We start from the raw sequence: 22,851 nt of genomic DNA on the forward strand, positions 1-22,851 counted from the left end.
TTTTGGATTGGGTTGTTTGGTTTTTTGATATTGAGCTGCATGAGCTGATTGTAAATTTTGGAGATTAATCGTTTGTCAGTGGCTTCATTTGCAAATATTTTCTTCCATTCTGAGGGTTGTCTTTTCGTCTTGGTTATGGTTTCCTTTGCTATGCAAAAGCTTTTAAGTTTCATTAGGTCTCAGTTGTTTATTTTTATTTCCATTTCTCTAGGAGGTGGGTCAAAAAAGATCTTGCTGTGATTTATGTCATATAGTGTTCTGCCTATGTTTTCCTCTAAGAGTTTTATAGTGTCTGGCCTTACATTTAGGTCTTTAATCCATTTTGAGTTTATTTTTGTGTATGGCGTTAGGGAGTCTTCTAATTTCATACTTTTACATGTAGTTGTCCAGTTTTCCCAGCACCACTTATTGAAGAGGCTGTCTTTTCTCCATTGTATATTCTTGCCTACTTTATCAAAGATAAGGTGACCATATATCTGTGTGGGTTTATCTCTGGGCTTTCTATCCTGTTCCATTGATCTATCGTTCTGTTTTTGTGCCAGTACCATACTGTCTTGATTACTGTAGCTTTTTTAGTATAGTCTGAAGTCAGGGAGCCTGATTTCTCCAGCTCTGTTTTTCTTTCTCAAGACTGCTTTGGCTATTTGGGGTCTTTGGTGTTGCCATACACATTGTGAAATTTTTTGTTCTAGTTCTGTGAAAAATGCCATTGGTAGTTTGATACGGATTGCATTGCTTTGGGTAGTATAGTCATTTTCACAATGTTGACTCTTCCAATCTGAGAACATGGTATATCTCTCCATCTGTTTGTATCATCTTTAATTTCTTTCATCAGTGTCTTATAGTTTTCTGCATGCAGGTCTTTTGTCTCTTTAGGTAGATTTATTCCTAAGTATTTTATTCTTCTTGTTGCAATGGTAAATGGGAGTGTTTCCTTAATTTCTCTTTCAGATTTTTCATCATTAGTGTATAGGAATGCAAGAGGTTTTTGTGCATTAATTTTGTATCCTGCTACTTTACTGAATTCATTGATTAGCTGTAGTAGTTTTCTGGTAGAGTCTTTAGGATGCTCTATGTATAGTATCATATCATCTGCAAACAGTGACAGCTTTACTTCTTCTTTTCCAGTTTGGATTCCTTTTATTTCTTTTTCTTCTATGATTGCTGTGGCTAAAACTTCCAAAACTATGTTGAATAACAGTGGGGAGAGTGGGCAACCTTGTCTTGTTCCTGATCTTAGTGGAGATGGTTTCAGTTTTCACCATTGAGAACGATGTTGGCTGTGGATTTGTCATATATAGCCTTTATTATGTTGAGGTAAGTTCCCTCTATGTCTACTTTCTGGAGAGTTTTTATCATTAATGGGTGTTGAATTTTGTCGAAAGCTTTTACTGCATCTATTGAGATGGTCATATGGTTTTTCTCCTTCAATTTGTTCACATGTTTTATCATATTGATTGATTTGCATATATTGAAGAATCCTTGCATTCCTGGGACAAACCCCACTTGATCATGGTGTATGATCCTTTTAATGTGCTGTTGGATTCTGTTTGCTAGTATTTTGTTGAGGATATTTGCATGTATGTTCATCAGTGATATTGGCCTGTAGTTTTCTTTCTTCGTGACATCTTTGTCTGGTTTTGGTATCAGGGTGATGGTGGCCTCGCAGAATGAGTTTGGGAGTGTTCCTCCCTCTGCTATATTTTGGAAGAGTTTGAGAAGGTAAGGTGTTAGCTCTTCTCTACATGTTTGATAGAATTCGCCTGTGAAGCCATCTGGTCCTGGGCTTTTGTTTGTTGGAAGATTTTTAATCACAGTCTCAATTTCAGTGCTTGTGATTGGTCTGTTTACATTTTCTATTTCTTCCTGCTTCAGTCTCAGAAGGTTGTGCTTTTCTAATAATTTGTCCATTTTTCCAGCTTGTCCATTTTATTGGCATATAGTTGCTTGTAGTAATCTCTCATGATCCTTTGTATTTCTGCAGTGTCAGTTGTTACTTCTCCTTTTTCAAGACTATTGATTTGAGTCTTCTCCCTTTTTTACTTGATGAGCCTGGCTAACAGTTTATCAATTTTGTTTATCTTCTCAAAGAACCAGCTTTTAGTTTTATTGATCTTTGCTATCGTTTCCTTCTTTTCTTTTTCATTTATTTCTGATCTGATCTTTATGATTTCTTTTCTTCTGGTACCTTCAGGGTTTTTTTGTTCTTCTTTCTCTAATTGCTTTAGGTGAAAGGTTAGGTTGTTTATTTGAGATGTTTTTTGTTTCTTGAGGTAGGATTGCATTGCTATAAACTTCCCTCTTAGAACTGCTTTTGCTGCATCCCATAGGTTTTGGGTTGTTGTGTTTTCATTGTCATTTGTTTCTAGGTATTTTTTTGATTTCCTCTTTGACTTCTTCAGTGATCTCTTGGTTGTTTAGTAGTGTATTGTTTAGCCTCCATGTGTTTGTAATTTTTACAGAATTTTTTCCCTGTAATTGATATCTAATCTCATAGTGTTGTGGTCAGAAAAGATACTTGTTACGATATCAATTTTCTGAAATTTACCAAGGCTTGGTTTGTGACTCAAGAGACGATATATCCTGGAGAATGTTCCGTGAGCACTTGAGAAGAAAGTGTATTCTGTTGTTTTTTTGATGGAATGTCCTATAAATATCAATTAAGTCCATCTTGTTTAATGTATCATTTAAAGCTTGTGCTTCCTTATTTATTTTGATTTTGGATGATCTGTCCATTGGTGAAAGTGGGGTGTTAAAGTCCCCTACTGTGATTGTGTTACTGTCGATTTCTCCTTTTATGGCTGTTAGCATTTGCCTTCTGTACTGAGGTGCTCCTATGTTGGGTGCATAAATATTTACAATTGTTCTATCTTCTTCTTGGTTTGATCCCTTGATCATTATGTAGTGTTCTTCTTTCTCTCTTGTAACAGTCTTTATTTTAAAGTTTATTTTGTCTGATATGAGAATTGCTATTCCAGCTTTCTTTTGATTTCCATTTGCATGGAATATCTTTTTCCATCCCCTCACTTTCAGTCTGTATGTGTCCCTAGGTCTGAAGTGGGTCTCTTGTAGACAGCATATATATGGGTCTTGTTTTTGTATCCATTCAGTGTATATCTTTTGGTTGGAGCACTTAATCCATTTACATTTAAGGTAGCTATTGATAGGTATGTTCCTATTACCATTTTCTTAATTGTTTTGGGTTTGTTATTGTAGGTCTTTTCCTTCTCTTGTGTTTCCTGCCTAGAGAATTTCCTTTAGCATTTGTTGTAAAGCTGGTTTGGTGGTGCTGAATTCTCTGTAAAGGTTTTAATTTCTCCATCGAATCTGAATGAGATCCTTGCTGGGTAGAGTAATCTTGGTTGTAGGTTTTTCCCTGTCATCACTTTAAACATGGTCTGACACTCCCTTCTGGCTTGCAGAGTTTCTGCTGAAAGATCAGCTGTTAACCTTATGGGGATTCCTTTGTATGTTATTTGTTGTTTTTCCCTTGCTGCTTTTAATATTTTTTCTTTGTATTTAATTTTTGGTAGTTTGATTAATATGTGTCTTGGCGTGTTTCTCCTTGGATTTATCCTGTATGGGACTCTCTGTGCTTCCTGGAATTGACTATTTCCTTTCCTGTATTAGGGAATTTTTCAACTATAATCTCTTCAAATATTTTCTCCATCCCTTTCTTTTTCTCTTCTTCTGGGCCCCCTATAATTCGAATGTTGGTGTGTTTAATGTTGTCCCAGAGGTCTCTGAAACTGTCCTCAATTCTTTTCATTCTTTTTTCTTTATTCTGCTCTGTGGTAGTTATTTCAACTATTTTATCTTCCAGGTCACTTATCCGTTCTTCTGACTCAGTTATTCTGCTATTGATTCCTTCTAGAGAAATTTTAATTTCATTTATTGTGTTGTTCATCATTGTCTGTTTCCTCTTTAATTCTTCTAGGTCCTTGTTAAACGTTTTTTGTGTTTTCTCCATTCTATTTCCAAGATTTTGGAATCACTGTTACTATCATTACTCTGAATTCTTTTTCAGGTAGACTGCCTATTTCCTGTTCATTTGTTTGGTCTGGTGGGTTTTTACCTTGCTCCTTCGTCTGCTGTGTGTTTCTCTGTCTTTTCATTTGGCTTAACTTACTGTGTTTGGTGTCTCCTTTTCACAGGTTGCAGGTTCGTAGTTCCTGTTGTTTTTGGTGTGTGCCCCCAGTGGCTAAGGTTGGTTCAGTGGGTTGTGTAGGCTTCCTGGTAGAGGGGACTGGTGCTTATGTTCTGGTGGATGAGGCTGGATCTTGTCTTTCTGGTGGGCAGGACCCTGTCTGGTGGTTTGTTTTCGGGTGTCTGTGACCTTTTTATGATTTTAGGCAGCCTCTCTGCTAATGGGTGGGGTTGTGTTGCTAGTTGTTTGGCATAGGGTGTCCAGCACTGTAGCTTGCTGGTTGTTGAGTGGAGCTGGGTCTTGGCATTGAGATGGCGATCTCTGGGAGAGCTTACGCCATTTGATATTACATGGAGCTGGGAGGTCTCTGGTGGACCAATGTCCTGAACTCGGCTCTCCCACCTCAGAGGCACAGGACTGACACCCTGCCGGAGCACCGAGACCCTGTCAGCCAAATGGCTCAGAAGAAAAGGGAGGAAAAAAGAAAGAAAGAGAAAAATAAAATGAAATTAAAATAAAAAATTAAAAAAACTATTAAAAATTAAAAGAAATTAAAAATAAAAAAAAGAAAGAAAGAAGAGAGCAACCAAACCAAAAAACAAATCCACCAATCATAACAAGTGCTAAAAACTATAGTGTAAAAAAAAAAAAAAAACCAGACAGAACCCTAGGACAAATGGAAAAGCAAAGCTATACAGCCAAAATCACACAAAGAAGCATACACATACACACTTGCAAGGGAATTTTCGCAAGGGAAAAAGGAAAATAATATATATCTTTTGGGAAGTCTGAGGTCTTCTGGCAGCGTTCAGTAGGTGTTCTGTAGGAGTTGTTCCACATGTAGATGTACTTCTGATGTATTTGTGGGGAGGAAGGTGATCTCCACGTCTTACTCCTCCGCGATCTTGAAGGCCTCTTCCTACTCTTATTCTTTTTTTTTCTTTTTTTTTTGCGGTATGCGGGCCTCTCACTTTTGTGGCCTCTCCCTTTGCAGAGCACAGGTTCCAGACGCAGGCTCAGCAGCCATGGCTCACGGGCCCAGCCGCTCCACGGCATGTGGGATCTTCCCGGAGTGGGGCACAAGCCCATGTCCCCTGCATCGGCAGGCGGACTCTCAACCACTGCGCCACTAGGGAAGCCCCCTCCTCTTATTAAGTTGCATTTTATTCTCACACATTTGGCTTTACTTTATTTGTAAGTTATTAAGCCCTGGATTCCTAGGCTTGGTTTTAGCAGTGGCTTCACTTCTCACTTTACTTAACACTTAAATGTATATAAAATGTCTAACATAAATAGAACTTAACTTCTAACCCCCTGCTCTATTGGACAATATTTAGATCACCAGCACCAATATTCATTGTAAAAAATTTGCTCCTGCAATAAAAAGCTTCTCTACACCTTTCCTGAGCCCATATATTCAATGAACAGTACATAAATGGAGAGTCATCAGTCTAGAAAGAACTGTAAATGCAAGCTGGCATTCTCTTTGCCACTCAAAAAAATGCCTCACAAAAGTCCAGTTTATTCCCAAATAAAACATGTTCATATCCTCTTCCTCCATTCCTGCTTAGCATCTTCTTTTGTGCCATTTAAAAATGTATGTATGCTTCATCAAATAGTTTGAGTCTTTTATTTTGAAAATTAATCTGATCATATTGCTAGTGAGACTTTTTTCTGAACCTCAGAAGCAGACACCCTATGTGCTATTCATTTTGCTAATCATTTTAATAGACTAATAGCAGCCAAAATAAATAAATAAATGTTTTAAAAATAGAAACACAATGCATAGACAGTAAACTTTTAAATATTTGATTCCATTGTCTTTACTTTCCAATTGCAGTCTATGTTCCATTGAATTCCTCTCAGTAGAACTTTTAAAAACCCTTCTGAAATAGAGCAAAATACTCATATTCTTGTCCCCCACAAATTTGATTAGTTAATATTGGTATTTTCTTTGTGCTTAGTATTTGGATAATGAAAATAAGATACAGGCTCTTATTTTCAGGGACTTTCAAAATTACTAGGGGCAGAAGCATCTGAGTGTTGGGGGAACAGAAACGGAAAAGAGCAATTACTTTGGAGTGGGTAAGGGGAGTTTTATGTAATAGATGATAACCTGAGATGAAACAAAACGAAAGTGTCTATTGCCTAGATAGGCAAAGCACAAAATAATAAAGAGCCTAGATGCAGAGATGAACTTTATATTTGGTAGGCATTAAAGACAAGGTGAAAATCTGAGGAAAGCATGAATTAAGGAAACTGCACAGATACAACTTTTATTGGAAATAAATGGCCATGTTGTAGGTGGCACTGAGAGAAGAGCTATTGGTCATGTATTATATAACATGGAGTAATTGACACAGGGAACTATATTCAATATCCTGTGATAAACTATAATAGACAAGAATATGAAAAAGTATATATGTATAACTGAATCACTGTGTTATATAGCATAAATTAACACAATGTTGTAATCAACTATACTTCAATAAAATAAATTTAAAAAAATAAAATCATTTGGACTGCAAAAAAGTTAATATTTAATATTAATAGCTTTACTTCATAAAGCTAATGGCAAAGAGAAATGCAGTGTCTCAGGTAATGAAATCTATCAGTGGCATTTAAGATGAACTAGAAACAAGAATGGAATCTGCAAATCCCATTAGGAACAGAGTAATCCAAGCATAAGAAAATACAGACTTGCTCTAGGTGATGATACTAGGAGTTAAGATGAGAGGATATCTAAATAGTATTCTTTTGAAAAGAAAAAAAAGGAATTGCAGAGTAATGAGTAGGAGAAGATAGCTAAGAGGGAAGAAACAAGAAACAGCAGAATCTGACAAAGTTTGGAACGTTGAAGATTCCTGATTTGGGCAATGATAATGCCAATTCTTCACATACTAAGTAAGGATGAATAAAGTAGAATATTCTGTGGGAATTGTCTAATATGTAGGTAAGTGTGGTACTAAAGCCCAGTTATAATATAGCAACTAGTGGTGCCAATATGGAACTCCTAAGAATACAAATAAAAAGCTTAAGTGTTCAGAATCTTTTGAATTAATTACTACGGGAACAAATATCCAGAAGCCAGTAAACAACATCCATAGCCAGTGGCATCTCAGTGGGGGGAAAAGGCTCAATGGAAAAGGAAGTGAGCAAATTAGGTACAAGTCAAGAATAGAAAAAACTATATGGTTAGACAAGATGAAATAATAGGAACAAGAAATTCACAGGAGAGGAAACCCAAATGGATAACAGATATTAAAAAGGGGAAAAAATCCCACAATACCACTTTACATCCATTAGATTGGCCACAAAATAAGAAATCTGGGTAATGCCAAGTACTGGCATAGATGTGGTGAAATGGGCACACTTGTGTACAGCATGTATACTCCAATGATCAAGCAATACCATTCCTATATAAATATCTCCAAGGAGTAATCTCACAGGCTCATAAGATGATCTGCATAAGAAATTCTTCATTTATTGAGGTATAATTTCTATACAGTAAAATGCAGATGTTAAATGTAGAACTCATGAGTTTTTTCATATTATACCCCATGTAACCACCACCTAGATGAAAATATAAAATATTTTAATTATCCCAGGAAGTTTCCTTGTGGTCCTTCCCAGTCAATTACTGACCTCCAGAGGTGACCACCATTCTGACCATGATGATACCTTTGAAAGAAGAGTAATTTTTTATTCTAATATAGTTCAATTTACTATCAAATGAGGTGGAAAATATTATTTTTTGTTTTTGTTGTTCTCCAAAGGAACTTGTACGATACTGGTATTATTTCTTTAAACGACAGGAAGAATATACCAATGGAGAGAGGTTTTAAATTCTAGGTTAAACTTCTTTAATAGATAAAAAGACTACTAAAATTTTTCTCTTTCTGTTTGTGACATTTCTTAGCATAAAGTTCATCATAATATCTTCTTAATATCCAGTGATACAATCCCCCCTGGTCACCAGAACCAGGTGCTCCAGGGGTATCCTCTGTGTGGGCTGCATGTACTCACCTGTTGTGGTTGGGCCATGATTGCTGTGAGCATGCTGGAGGGTGGAATGGCCTCCTGGAGCAGGACCCACTTTGGGGGGGCACTGGGGCCAGCTGAGACTGCCCACTGGGTGGAGTGGGGTGGGTCCTTAGAGGAACACTGGGTGCATGGTGTTAGTGAGGCTAATGGAGAGTGGGAGAGTGACAGAAATGGTACCTGCCAGCACCAGGCCAGCTAGGTGGAAGGAGAGTAAAAAAAAATGCACTAGCACTTCTGTCCCTAGAGAAAGTTCCACTAGATCCCTGCCCCTCTGGCACATGCTCTAAAATTAGTCAGTGAATCTCATTCTCGTATAACCCAGGCACTTTCAAGCTGCTACCTCTGCAATGGGACTCAGAGAGAGTAAGTCTGTATGTGAGCCCTTCAAGAGTGGAGTCTTAGTTTCTGACAGCCCTCCAGCTTTCCCAGATGTAAGCCCCACTGGTTTTCAAAACCAGATGTTGGAGGACTTGTCTTCCTAGTGCAGGTATCCTGGGCTGGAGAGTGCAACGTGGGGCTTGGACCCCTCACTTTTCAAGGGGGACCTCTGCAGTTATGATACCTTCTTGCTTGTGGGTCTGTGGGTCATCATACTGGGTGTGTGGGTTCTGAATAGACTGTGTCTCTGCCCCTACTACATATCTCAATGTGGCCTTTTCTTTATATCCTTAGTTGTAGAAAATCTGTTCTGCTAGTCTTCATGTCATTCTCGGAGATAGTTAGTTGTTCTCTGTGTAGCTGTAATTTAAGTGTGTTTGTGGGAGGAGATGAGCTCAGGATTTTCCTACTCTACCATCTTGATAGAAAGCAATAAATTTCTATCTGGGTGGTACTTCAGCTTCATCCCACAAGTTCTGATGTGTCATATCTTTTTTTTTTTTTTTTTTTTTTTTTTTGCGGTACGCGGCGCCTCTCACTGTTGTGGCCTCTCCCATTGCGGAGCACAGGCTCCGGACGCACAGGCTCAGCGGCCATGGCTCACGGGCCCAGCTGCTCCGTGGCATGTGGGATCTTCCCGGATCGGGGCACGAACCCGTGTCCCCTGCATCAGCAGGCGGACTCTCAACCACTGCACCACCAGGGAAGCCCTGATGTGTCATATCTTCATTATCATTCTGCTCAAAATATTTTCTAATTCCACTGTGTTTTTTTCTTTGACTTACGAGCTATGTGTATATATGCTGCTTACTTTCTAAACATTTGGATATGTTCTAATTGTCTCTCTGTTCAGAGTTTTGATTTATTTCAACAGTAACTAGAGAACATATAATGTATGATTTCAATCCTTAGAAGTTTGTTGCAATTAGCTTTATGTCCCAAAATAGGGTCTATTTTGGTCAGTGTGCCACATGCACTCGAAAAGAACGTGTAATCTACAGTTGTGGGATGGAGTGACCTATGTATGTCAGTTAGGTCATACTGGTTTATTGTGTTCAAATCCTCTACATCTTTACAGATTCTTTTGTCTGTAAACAGATAAAAATCAATTACTGAGATAGGCATATCAAAATCTCCAACTATGATTGTGTATTTTATCTTTCCTTTTAGTATAATCCATATTTTCTGTATATATTTTGAGGCCATGTTATTAAATACATACAAATTTATATTTTTGTAATCCTGTTGAATTGAAATTTTATCAATTTCAGAGAAAGAGGGCACATTACTGAAGATACAACAGACATTAAAATGATAATACAGGAATATTATGAAACAACTGAATGTCAAATATTGACAACTTAGATAAAATGCACAAACTCCTTGAAAGAAAAATTATCAAAACAAGAAGAAATAGAAAATGTGAACATTCCTATATCTATTAAAGAAACTGAATTTGAAATTAAAAATAATCCCACAAAGAAAACTTCAGACCCAGATGAGTTCACTGGTAAATTTTATCATATATTTAAGGAAAAATTATAAAATTTAAAGCAATCTTATACAAAATCACCGAACAGAGGAGTGAACTTTGAAAAATCCTAGCAAATATAGCAATTTTACACAAACTCTTCCAGAAGACAGAGCAGGCATGGAATTTCAACTCATTTTATGAGGTTAGCATTAACATGATACTGAAATCAAAGATGAAAAAAATCCCCCCAAACTAAAGATTAATATCTCTCAGAAACATAAGAGATAAAAACCCTTACCAAATACTAGCAAATTGAATCAAGAAATACATGAAAGAAGATAATACATCATGATCAAGTAAGGTTTATCCTGGGAATGCAAGGTCAGTTTAACATCTGAAAATCAGTGAAATTCATCACATTACCAGAATAAAATGTTCATATCAATAAATGCAGAAAAAGCATTTTGAAAATCTCATATCCATTCATGTTAAAAACTCTTCAAACCAGGAATAAAAATAAATTGCCACAAATTAAGGAAAACCACAGCTAATATTCTTAATGCTGAAAGACTGAAAGACTTTGCCTTCAGATTGGGAACAAGATAAAATAAAGATAAAGGGCATGCAGACTAAAAAGGAAATGATAAAAAGACATGACAATGGATACAGAAAATTATAAGAAATTTACAAAAAGACTCACTAGAATTAATGAGTGAATTTATTAGCAAGGTCTCAGAATACAGGGTAAATGCACAAGGATCAACTGTAAGAGTTCCACTTCTAGTATGGAGAAGTAACCTCCTAAACAAAAATTCTTCTACAGACAGTAACTGTAAGCTCTAGAGAAACAAAACAAAACATGTATTGGTAGAGTGAATAAAAGCAAGCAGATTTTGGAGAGAAGTCAGAAGTTAGAGGAAGTCTGAACAGAGATCTGAGTTGCTATCCACCTTAGGTGAGACAGCATCTCCGATTTGAGTATAACCTGGTTAACTGCCTACTATGAAAAAACGCAGAGCAGTGTAACAGAATATAGTGTTACTACAACATAACACTGATAATGTTCAAGATACAATCCAAAATTACTCAATATATGATGACCTAGAAAAATGTTCTTTTGGTCACTCTCCAGTGTCTTCAGTAGTTTTTAAAATATATTTTCCAGAATTAACAGTTTGGGGTCTTCCCTGGTGGCACAGTGGTTGAGAGTCCGCCTGCCGATGCAGGGGACACGGGTTCGTGCCCCGGTCTGGGAAGATCCCACATGCCGCGGAGCGGCTAGGCCTGTGAGCCATGGCTGCTGAGCCTGTGCGTCTGGAGCCTGTGCTCCGCAATGGGAGAGGCCACAACAGTGAGAGGCCCGTGTACCGAAAAAAAAAAAAAAAAAGAGATGGATAGAATTAACAGTTTTGATCTGTTAGATGGGTTGGTCCAATGGAAACAATTCAGTCCTACTATGGCTCGTGTTAATTTTTGTATATAGTGTGAGGTTTCGGTCAAGGTTTTTTCCTTCCATTTGATACTAATATCCATTTGTTCAAGTGCAATTTGTTCAAAAGATGTTCCTTTCTCCCACTGAATTGTATTTGCACCTTTCTCAAAACTCAGTTGTCCATATACATGTGGGTCTATTTTTGGACTCTCTTTTGTTCCATTTATATATCTGTTTGTCCTTACACCAATACTACACTGTCTGAATTACTGTAGCTTTATAGTAAATCTGAACATTAGGTAGTGTAAATCTTTCATACTTTTTCTTCTTTCTCAAGACTGTGTTGGCTATTCTAGGTCCTTTGTATATCCATATAAACTTTAAAATCTCCTTGTCAGTTTTTATCCCCTATAATTACAAATAATTGATTGAACAAGTAGAATATAATTCCATAAAGCAACAGACCTCAACAACACACAACCAACTTTAAATCTATAAATTATATATATATACAATATTAGTACACAACACCCATCAACAGCTAAATATATTCTTTTCTCAGACCACAACAGAATTAAATTAGACAACATAAAGGAAATACACAAATTCCTTAAAAAATACAACTTACTATGTCTGACAAAAGATGAAACAGAAAATCTGAATAGCCTTATGTCTATTAAAGAAATTGAATTTGTTATTAAAACTTTCTCATCAAGAAAATTCCAAGCCCGATGGTTTCACTGGTGAATTCCATGAAACAGTAAAAAAAAGTAACAATCTTACACAAACTATTTCAGATAATAGAGAAGGGAAAACTTCACAACTCATTTTTTTGTGGCCAGCATAACCCTAATACCGAAACCTGACAAAGATATTGCAAAAGAAAACTACAAACCAATATCACTCATGAAAAATGCCAATATTTTTTAAAAAATCAGTAAATAGAATCCAACAATGCATTGATATAATAAGGGTAATAAATCAAAATCAACTAGTATTTATCTCAAAAATGCAAGGTCAATTTAACATTTGAAAATCAATAAATTCACATATTAACAAAATAAAAGTGATATGATCACTCTAATAAGATGAAGAAAAAGCACTTGACAAAATACAATATGTAACCATGATAAGAGAAAACCTCTTCAATAAGCTAGGATTAGGAAGAACTTACATAACCTGATAAAGGGCAGCTTCAAAAAACCTACAGCTAACATCATACTTCATGGTACGAACTTCCTGCCCCAAATATCAGAACAAGGCAAGCATGCCCATGCTCAACACTTCTATTCAACATCAAACTAAAGGTCTTAGACTGTGAAATAAGGAAAGGAAAAGAAATAAAAATCATGAGATCGGAAAGGAAGAAGTAAAAGTGCCCTTAAAGTGATGATGATTACTTACATGAAAAACCCCAAGGAACCTACAAGAAAACTAATAGGTGGATTTAGAAATGCCTCAGGATACAAAGTCAACATACAAAAATAAATCACTAGCAATTTACATTAGCAATGAACAACCTGAAAATAAAAAAAAACACAATGCCATTTATAATAGTATCAAAAAACATTAAATACTTAGGGATAAATTTAATGGAGGATACATAAAACTTCTAAACAGAAAGCTATAAAACATTGCTGAAAGAAATCAAAGGTCTAAATAGATGTAGGAAGTTGCCATATTCATGGATTCAAAGGCTCAATATTATTAAGATGTCAGTTCTCCTAAAATTGATCTACAGAATTAATACCAAAATCCCAGCAAGCTTTTTCAAAAAAATTACAAACTGATTATAAAATTTATATGGAAATGCAAATGACCTAGAAGAGCTAAAGTAATTTTTTAAAAAGCCAAGCTGGAGAACTTACCCTACCTGACTTCAAGACTCATTATAAAAGCTACAGTAATTAAGTATGGGTCTGGCAAAAGGACATTGTATTAACTATATTTTCTTATTCTCTGTATTCTTGATGCTCTGGCATCCGATGCCTTGCTGATCCTGGAGAGACTGCCCCTCCCAGGCCTAGTTATTTCCTAGAGGCAGTAAATGACTTCCCTTTAACGTACCTTTCATATGCAAAACAACCAATCCAGAGCCCATATCCACCAATTATCTCCTTCATCACGATCTCACAGGTTGAGCCACTAGCCCCATGCCCAAATCACCTCAGGGCTGGGTACCAGGCAACTCCCTACACCCCAGAGCCAGCTGAAATTACTCAAACTAGCTAATTCTAAACCTCCCCAGCCTGATTACTCTGGCTCACCCATTATTTCCATGAAAATCACAATAAAGTCTCTTGCCCATGCTTCCTCCTCACAAATTCTACCTCGTGATTGACCCTGGTGCTCCCTGGTGTGACCCTACGTGGTGTGGCATGCCTCCTCCTCTTGAGAACTGTGAGTTACAAACTATTTTCAATGGCAGTTGTCTCTGGATCTGTTGACCTCACCATACCTAAATAATAATAAAACCTTCATTTTAAAACAGAAAGACATATAGATCAATTGAACAGAATAGAGAATCCAGAAATAGGTTCACATATATGAAATCAATTGATCTTAATAAATGTGCCTAGGAAATTCAGTGGGAAATGGTTCTAGAACAACTGAATGTCGTATTGAAAAAAATGAACATCAATCCTTACATTAAACACACAAAATGGATCATAGACCTAAACTGAAAAAGCTAAAATAATAAAACTTATAGAAGAAAATATGAGAAAATTTTTGTGACCTTGTAGTAGGCAAAGATTTCTTAAACAGATCACAAAAAATACTAAAAGTTTGAAAAAGATGATAAATTAGACTCCATCAAAATTAAAATATTTGCCTTTTGATAGGCAACAGTAAGAAAATAAAATTGCAAGGCACAAACGGACTCAGACTTAGAGAATGAACTTATGGTTACCAGTGGGGGGAAGGGTGGAGGGAAGGGATAGTTAGGGAGTTTGGGATTGACATGTATACGCTGCTATATTTAAAAAGGATAACCAACAGGGACCTACTGTATAGCACAGGGAACTCTGCTCATTGTTATGTGGCAGCCTAGATGGGAGGGGAGGCTGGGGGAGAATGGATACATGTATATGTATGGCTGAGTCACTTTGCTGTGCACCTGAAACTATCACAGCATTGTTAATCGGCTATACTCCAATATAAAATAAAAGTTAAAAAATATTTTAAAAAATTGCAAGGCACAGATTGGAACAAAATATCAGTGATACATATATCTGGCTTAGGAGTTGTATAGGGCAAATATAAACAGCTCTTAAAACTCAATAAAAAGAAGACAAACAACCCAATAAAAAATGGGAAAGATATTTGAATCGACAACTCACAAAAATGTACAAATGGTCAATAAGCACATGAAAAGATACTTAACATCATTACTCATCAGAGGAATGCAACTTAAACTCATACATCCACTATAATAGCAAAGATTAAAGAGACTGACGATAGCAAGTGTTGGTGAGGATTTGGAACAACAGAAATTCTCATGTATTGCTGTTAGGAATGTATAATAATACAGCCACTTTGGAAGACAGTTTGGCAATTATAAGAAATTATAAGAAAGGTAAGCAAACACTGATTATATTATACCAGCAACTCCACTCCTAGGTGAGTTACACAAGAGAAATGTAAACATATGTTCACACAAAGACATAACAGAATGTTCACTGCAGCTTTATTCATAATAACCAAACAATGACCACCTGTCATCAACAGGTATAGAGATAAACAAATTACAGTATAGTCATACCACGGAATAGTATTCACTATTTAAAAGGAACAAATTAGTGATACACTCAATAACATGAATGAATTGCAAAATCATTATGCTGAACAAATAAAGTCAGACGCCAAAGGGTATATACAGTATGATTCCATTTATATGAAACCCTAATAAAGACAAATCTAATCTATAATAACAAAAAGCATGCCAATGGTTGCCTGGGGCCGAAGTGGTGTTGAGTATTAACTTCAAGGGGCATGAAGGTGCATTCTGTGTGATGGAATGTAATATGTCATGATTGGGGTGGTGGTTATATCAGTGTGTACCTTTGTCAAAACTCAGGAAACTGTACTCTTAAAATGGATACATTTTATGGTATGTAAATTATACCTTAATAAAGCTGATTTTAAAAGAAAAAATGCTAGGTGGCAGTGATCACAAAGCCAGAAGATGGGAGAGAGGCGTGAGATAGGGAAGGTGGAGAGAAGTGAGGAATCTAAAGGCAATACCTACAAAGAGAAAAGAAGGTGAGGCTGGTTGTAGATGACAGTTTATTGGTATCTTAGAGTGAGAAGATGAAAATGAGATGGAGAAGAAGGTGAAAGGGCACCAGGGAGAACAGGAGTGAGGCAACCAACTGATCTTCAAAGATGGTAAATCCATTAAAACCTGAATGTATATGATAAGGATCTAAGACCCTGGGAGTGGGGTTTCGGTACTAAAGCATAAAAATGTGATGGAAGGAGAGAATATCCAAGAAAACCAGATCCATACTGAGGAAGGCTGTCATATGATCGAGACTATACATATTGCAGCAATTCTCCTGGAGGAAAGCCAAGCCAAGAAGACAGTTGATAACAGTAAGGGAAATAGAGGGAGAGAGAAATTTGGTACCAGAGAGGCCAATGTTATCTATTTTCAAGAAGTCTCTAAAGTTTTGAACCTTCAGTGGGAAGCACCCGCATAGCACAGGGAGATCAGTTTGGTGCTTTGTGACCACCTAGAGGGGTGGGAAGGGAGGGTGGGAGGGAGGGAGATGCAAGAGGGAAGAGATATGGGGATACATGTATATGTATAGCTGATTCACTTTGTTGTAGAGCAGAAACTAACACACCATTGTAAAGCAATTATACTCCAATAAAGATGTTAAAAAAAAAAGGGTAGCAATCATAGCCTTTTACAAGTATCAGCCTCAAGTATTTCCATGTCTCCCTTCTGCCCGGATCACACTCGCTCACCTGAGCAGCTCTGATGTGGGGTTTCCTCCTCCAACGTCCAAGGCTCCTCTCCTTGCTCCAACTTGAAGATGACCTCTGGCTTGGGAATTTCACATCCTGTTAACAGGAAATGATAGAAAATGGGGTCCAGCTAATTGCTTTCCATTTGTTCTTTGGAAAAGTGACCACATTTCATTGGGAAAAGAGTAATAAGCGCAAAGGTGCAAAGGGACTGAAGAATCTCAGACCAATCAAGGATGACACCATCACACACTTCAGATGCCCCAGAGCACTCAGCAGCTGAGGATGGAAGCAGCCTCTCTGAGGTTCTGTGTTAGTTCCCCTAGGGCTGCTCTAACAAAGTACTGAAAACTGGGTGGCTTAAAACAATAGGAAGGTATTGTCTCATATTTCTGGAGGCTAGAAATCTCAAATCAAGGTGTTAGCAGGGTCATGTTCTCTCTGGCAGATATAGGGGAGAATCCTTCCTTGCATCTTCTAGCACTTGTGCTTGCCAAAAATCTTTAGCATTCCTTGGCTTGTAAACGCATTTTACTCCAGTCCCATGGATGTCTTCTCCCTGTGCGTCTCTTCTCATTGTCTTCCCTGTATGTGTGCCTATTTCAGTGCCCTAATTTCCCTTTTTTGTAAGGATACCACTCAATTAGGGCCCACACCAATGACCTCATCTTAACTTGATCCCCTCTGTAAAGATTACTACTTGCAAATAAGGGCACATTCTGAGGTACTGGGGGTTAAGATTTTAACATATTTTTTTTTGAGGGGACACAATTCAACCCGTAAGAGCCGGCCCTCTGATGCCCCAAAATTCATGTCCTTCCCATGTGCAAAATACACTAACCCCATCCCAGTATCCCCCAAAGTCTTAATCATCCCAGCATCAACTCCTACGTCTAAAATCTCATCTAAACATCAACTCAGAGTCTCAGATCACATCATCTAAATCATCCAAATCTTACAGGTGAGACTTGAGTATGAGTCATTCTGGGACAACATTCCTCTCCATGCAAACCTGTGGAAACAGATGAGTTATCTGCTTCCAAAATACAGTGGTGGGACAGGCAGAGGATAGATGATACTCCCATTCCAAAAGGGAGAAATTAGAATTTAAAAAGGGATGGGAGGTCTCAAGCAAGTCTGAAACCTAGCAGGGCAAATTCCATTAGATTTTAAGGCTTCACAATAATTCTCATTGGTACAACACTCTGTCCTCCAAGCCCACGAGGGTGGTAGCCCCACCCACTCAGCCCCGGGCCAGGAGTGGCACCACTTAGTATTACCACTAGTGACCCATTAGCAAAAATTTTGCTTCCTGTACCGGCAACCTTATGCTCTGCTGTTCTACACGTTTTAGTTCCAAAGGGAGGAATACTTCCACCGAGAGACACAACAATGATTCCCTTGAACTGGAAGTTAAGTCTGCCACCTGGACATCTTGGTCTTTTCATGCCTCTGAATCAACAGGCAAAGAAGGGAGTTACTGTGCTGGCTGTGGTGGTTGATCTTGACCACCAAGGGGAAATTGGACTGCTATATCATGATGGAGGTAAAGAAGAGTATGTCTAGAATACAGGAGACCCCATAAGGCATACTATCATGCCCTGTGATTAAAGTCAATGGAAAACTACAACAATTCAACTCAGGCAGCACTACTGATGGGCCAGACCCTTCAGGAATAAAGTTTTGGGTCATCCCACTTGGTAAAAAACCACAACCAGCTGAGGTGCTTGCTGAGAGCAAAGGGAACAAAAAACGGGGTAGTGGAAAAAGGAATTCTGCTTCAGGACTGCGACATAAGAAATCTGCCTAGTTTGCAGTCTGTGGCCTGCCCTGTGGATTTCAGACTCAAAAGTTCGACATCAACTCACCTGAATTTCCAGCCTGCTGGCCTGCCCTACAGACTTGCCAGTTCCCACAACTGGGTGAGCTGGTTCCTTAAAATAAATCTCTCCCCCCTACTCTGTATTTATGTACACACGTGCGCATGCACGTATGTGTATACTCTCTATATGTACATACCTGTATCCTATTGGTTCTATTTCTCTGCAGAACCATAATAGAGAGTGGCTCTAGAGGAACAGAATCTCAAGGATGAGTTTTATGAATTAGTTATGGGATTTCTAGAATTGACTCCTTATTCTGATTAGATTCAAAAGCACTAATGACTCTATTTCAGTAGTAAGGAGGGCACTAATAGTCCCTGGTGTAACATGGCAATAGAGATATGCAAAATATCAACACTGGATACTCCTAATCAAATGCTTGTAAGAAGTGAGCTTCTGGATAACCTTGTATTTGATACCTTGGAAATTTTTGTCAAACTTCCAAGTATAATAAGATTGCCTGGTTACTCCTAATCGCGCTGGATGAAGTGGGGAAAGAAAAGGATGAGCTCAGGGATTTGATTCTCCAGATCATGCATCGCATAAGTGACCTGAAAATTTCTCTGTCTGTCCTGAAAGTAACCCTTAGCTGCTATAGCTGCAGAGCTGAGATGGCTGAAAACCAAACCCAGACTCTCATCCTGTGAGTGGCTAAATTACAACACAAATTGAATTCCCAACTTCACAGAGTGTCTGCTGTTAAAGGAGAGCATTGATGAGGAAGGAACGGGATCCTGAAAACTGGAATGGAGACATATGAGGACACTGAACTGCTAAATTCAGATGAGTCTTTGTCAGTAGAAGCAGCCCTTTTGCCCTCAACTGAGAAGTTTAACCCTCCTCTGCCAGAGGGGCCTGCGGTGGGCTCCCCGAGGGACTTGCCTTGTAACGTACTGCTGGCTCCCCTCAGGACCTATGCCTACCACCCTTCTTTGCTTCCAGACCTATAACTAGACTTAAGTCTCATCAAGGCCCAAGGGTGAGGTACAGAGTGTGACCCACGAGGAGGTGTGACATACTCCAAAAGAACTGCATGATTTGTCCAATCTATACGGACAGAAATCTGGGGAATATGTGTGGAAATGGATATTAAGAGTGTGGGATAATGGAAAGAACATAAAGTTGGATCAGGCCAAAATTATTGATATGTGTACACTAAAGCAGATTCTGAATGTAATGTTGCCACTTGAGGGGTTAGGAAGGGCTGAAACAGTGTGTTTGGCTGGTTGGTTGAAACATGGACCAAAACATGGCCCACACTAAATGCAGCTGAAATGCCAGGACTACTTTGGTGTACTACAGAGGAAGGCATCCAAAGGCTTAGGGAGATTGGAATGTTAGAGTGGATTTATCGTGGAAGGTCTGCTCACTCACACTGGGAGGGTCCAGAGACACACCTGTCATGATGACTGTGACTAATAAATTTGTGAAGGGGCCCCGGGTAATCTGTGATTGCTCTTTGCTGCAAGCTCCTTGCTGTAGGTCAGAAATTTCAGTGGGAACTTCTGCCAGTGAACTGGGAAACCTAAATGCAATGGGAGTAATTGGATCCTGGGGTGGCAGGGGCCAAACAGAGGCATTGAGTTGTCAAATGCAAGGTGGATGCGGTTACCACAGGGTCAAAGCAGTAATCAGAAAAGTCCGATTCACACATAAGAGTAGACATTTTTATAATACTGTTTTAATTCATTCTCCTACTCATTAGACTTCAGACATCTTTCAAAACAAACCTTTATCTTAGTGTTCCATTATTTAAGAGATAACCTTCTTTCAAGGCAGCAGAGTTAGGACAGTCTAAGAAAAGCAGGACAAAAACAGTATATGAACATTTAGCAAAGAACAGTTTTCAGATATTTATGAAACTACGCTACATACTCATATATTTATGTATTATATGTCTATACCTCTCTATCCTTCTAACACTATATGAGAATAGAGGAATAGCATTAAATATAACACCTGTTACAGAGTGGCTCATCTGCTCACAGACAGACATATCAACAAATTAAGAGCAAGGAAAGGGGAAATAAAAGAATACTGAGTATTCATTATGTACCAGACACTGCCCTAGGCACTTTAGATAAATTCATTCATTTCATCTTGAAAATAACTCTCCTCTTAGTCCCTTTAGATAAGGAAACTGAGGCTCAGAGAGGTAAAATTCCAAAATCACATAGCTAGTAAGAGACTTAGTTAGTCACTCAACAAGTGGCCAGGTGAAGATTTAAACTTCTTTCTCATATACCATACTACTGTCAAATAGGAAAAAATGCATACATGTCTTTAATATACATTAGAAATAAAACAAACTTTCTGTGCTGCCAAAAAAATAAACAAACAAAAAGTCCAATTCACAGAGATCTATAGGGTTGGCTAGTTGATCCTGACATCCCTAGAAAAGAAATAGGTGGGCAATCTACTAAATTCTTACTTGATCTGTACAAGGAGAAGAATCCTAGGTCGAGTGAACAGAAGTCTAACTTGAAACATCAAAACACAGAGTCCTGGCTCCTCAATCAATTCTCAGACTTGAGCCAGTTTATATGCCCGGAATGAACACTTTTGAATGAAGGGGAGGCTGGGTCCCTGAAGGAAGGAACCCATGACACTGCCAAAAATTTATACTACTAACCTTTCTCCCAACCTTCCCTAAAGGGACCTATAGCCCTTTACAGGGTACCTGTGCGTTGGGGAAAAAAACAATGAGGCTTACCAGATATCACTGGACCTTGGCACTGAACTGACACTAATTCCAAAAGACCCAAAACATCACTGTGGCCCACCAGACAGCGTAGGGGCTTATAAAAGTGAAGTGATCAATGGAGTTTTCGCTCAGGTCCATCACACACAGTGGGCTCAGTGGATCCCCAAAGCCATCTTGCAGTTATTTCTCTGGTCCAGGAATGCATAACTGGAATACACATACTCAGCAACAGGCAGTATCCCCATATTGGTTTCCTGACCTATGGAGTGAGGCGTGGTGGGAAATGCCAAGTGGAAGCCACTAGAACTGCCTCTACCTCAGAAAATGGTAAACCAAAAGCAGTACCGCATTCTTGAAGGACTGCAGAGATTACTGCCACCATCAAGGACCTGAAGGATGCAGGGTGGTGGTTGCACTACATCCCTATTCACCATGCCTATTTGGCCTGTGCAGAAGACAGTGGATTATCATAAACTCAACCTGGTAGTGGCTCCAACAGCAGCTGCTGTACCAGATACGGTTTTGTTGCTTGAGCAAATGAACGCACTCCTTGATACCGGGTATGTAGCTATTTATCTGGCAAATGCTTTTTTGAAAAACAATACCTGTTAGTCAAGACCAGCAGAAGCAGTTTTCTCTCTGTTAGCAAGGCCAGCTATGCACCTTCACTGTCCTACCTCAGAGGCAGATCAACTCTCCAGTCCTATGTCATAATTTAGTCTGCAGGGATCTTGATCAACTTTCCCTTCCACAGGACATCACATCGGTCCATTACATGGATGATACTATGCTCATTAGGCCTAGTGAGCAAGGAGGAGCAACTACTCTAGACTTATGGATAAGACATTTGTGTGGCAGAAGGTGGGAAATAAATCTGACAAAAATTTAGGGGTCTTCTATCGCAGTGAAATTTCTAGGGGTCCAGTGGTGTGGGGCATGTTGAGATATCCCTTCTAAGGTCTTGAAGAGTAAGTTTTTGTGTCTGGCTCTTCCATAAACAAAAGGAGGGGCAACACCTGCCTCCCAGTGCTGCTCATAAGGGGCCCAAGTCCTTATGATGGAGGCCCAGCCTGTGGATGGTATGAGGCCAGGAGCCGCCCTTGGAGCACTGAGACTGGGTCCTCCCAGAGTCGTGTTCCTTGAGAATGTGCCTAAAGTGGGCGGTAAACTCCGTCTAAGGCTAAATACTGGCTCAAAATTGATAGTCAACAAGTACCATAAGGGACAGTTCAAGAGAGAGTTCAAGAGAGCATGTTAAGAGGTGTGACCTCAGATCAGATGTGGCGACCTCACACCTGGGTGGTGGCCCTGCCCTCTTAGCTCTGGAACTAATTAGGTGGCTCACCTTCTGGAAACAAAGAGGTGACAGCCAGTCACCCTGCATCTCCCCAGTCTGTGCTCTCTGGGCCTGTGATGGCAGTGACAGCCCTGCTGGCTTCTGAACCATTTTGGGGGTCATTCATCCCTTTTCTTGAAGGGTGTTCACAGCCAAATAGCTTTACTGGACTGTGTCCTGTCTGTAGAATCCCAGAACCCCAGCCTTCCTTCCTTTTTCCCTGCCTCTGTCCTCTTCAGCCCAAGCTGGCAGCGTTTCTCCTGAGATGGTTGAATGGATCCACAAATCATATACCTAATCTTTTTACCAACTGGTTGTCCAGCCACACCCTTGGTGCTCTTTCCAGAGTACACCTTCTTATATTTTGCAGTATGGATAGGCTGAGAATTTTCCAAATCTTCATATTCTAGTTCCTTTTTACTAACAATTCCTTCTTCAATTTCTCTTTCCTCTAGCATTTTACTGTAAGTATGAAGCAG

General features: G+C 38.8%; 1 protein-coding gene across 2 annotated transcripts in view; it reads right to left on the minus strand.

Annotated features, from left to right (window-relative positions):
* ZNF81 (zinc finger protein 81) overlaps window positions 1–22,851 on the minus strand; it is a 59,357-nt gene that overhangs the window by 5,582 nt on the left and 30,924 nt on the right. Inside the window, exons 2-3 of one of the 2 annotated variants that reach the window (XM_089904984.1) lie at window positions 20,063–20,126; window positions 16,450–16,545 (exon numbers count right to left, since the gene is read on the minus strand). Coding sequence is in view for 1 of the 2 variants with exons in the window: in XM_022563830.2 (XP_022419538.1) it covers window positions 16,450–16,545 (96 nt within the window). In the remaining variant the exon portion in view is untranslated. The remainder of the gene's footprint in view (window positions 1–16,449; window positions 16,546–20,062; window positions 20,127–22,851) is intronic. The other variant, XM_022563830.2, reaches the window with a different exon arrangement.

This window comes from Delphinapterus leucas, chromosome X, assembly GCF_059928025.1.
Source record: "Delphinapterus leucas isolate spDelLeu-1000000601 "Yukka" chromosome X, BTC_Dleu_Yukka2, whole genome shotgun sequence".
NCBI classification, from domain to species: domain Eukaryota; kingdom Metazoa; phylum Chordata; class Mammalia; order Artiodactyla; family Monodontidae; genus Delphinapterus; species Delphinapterus leucas.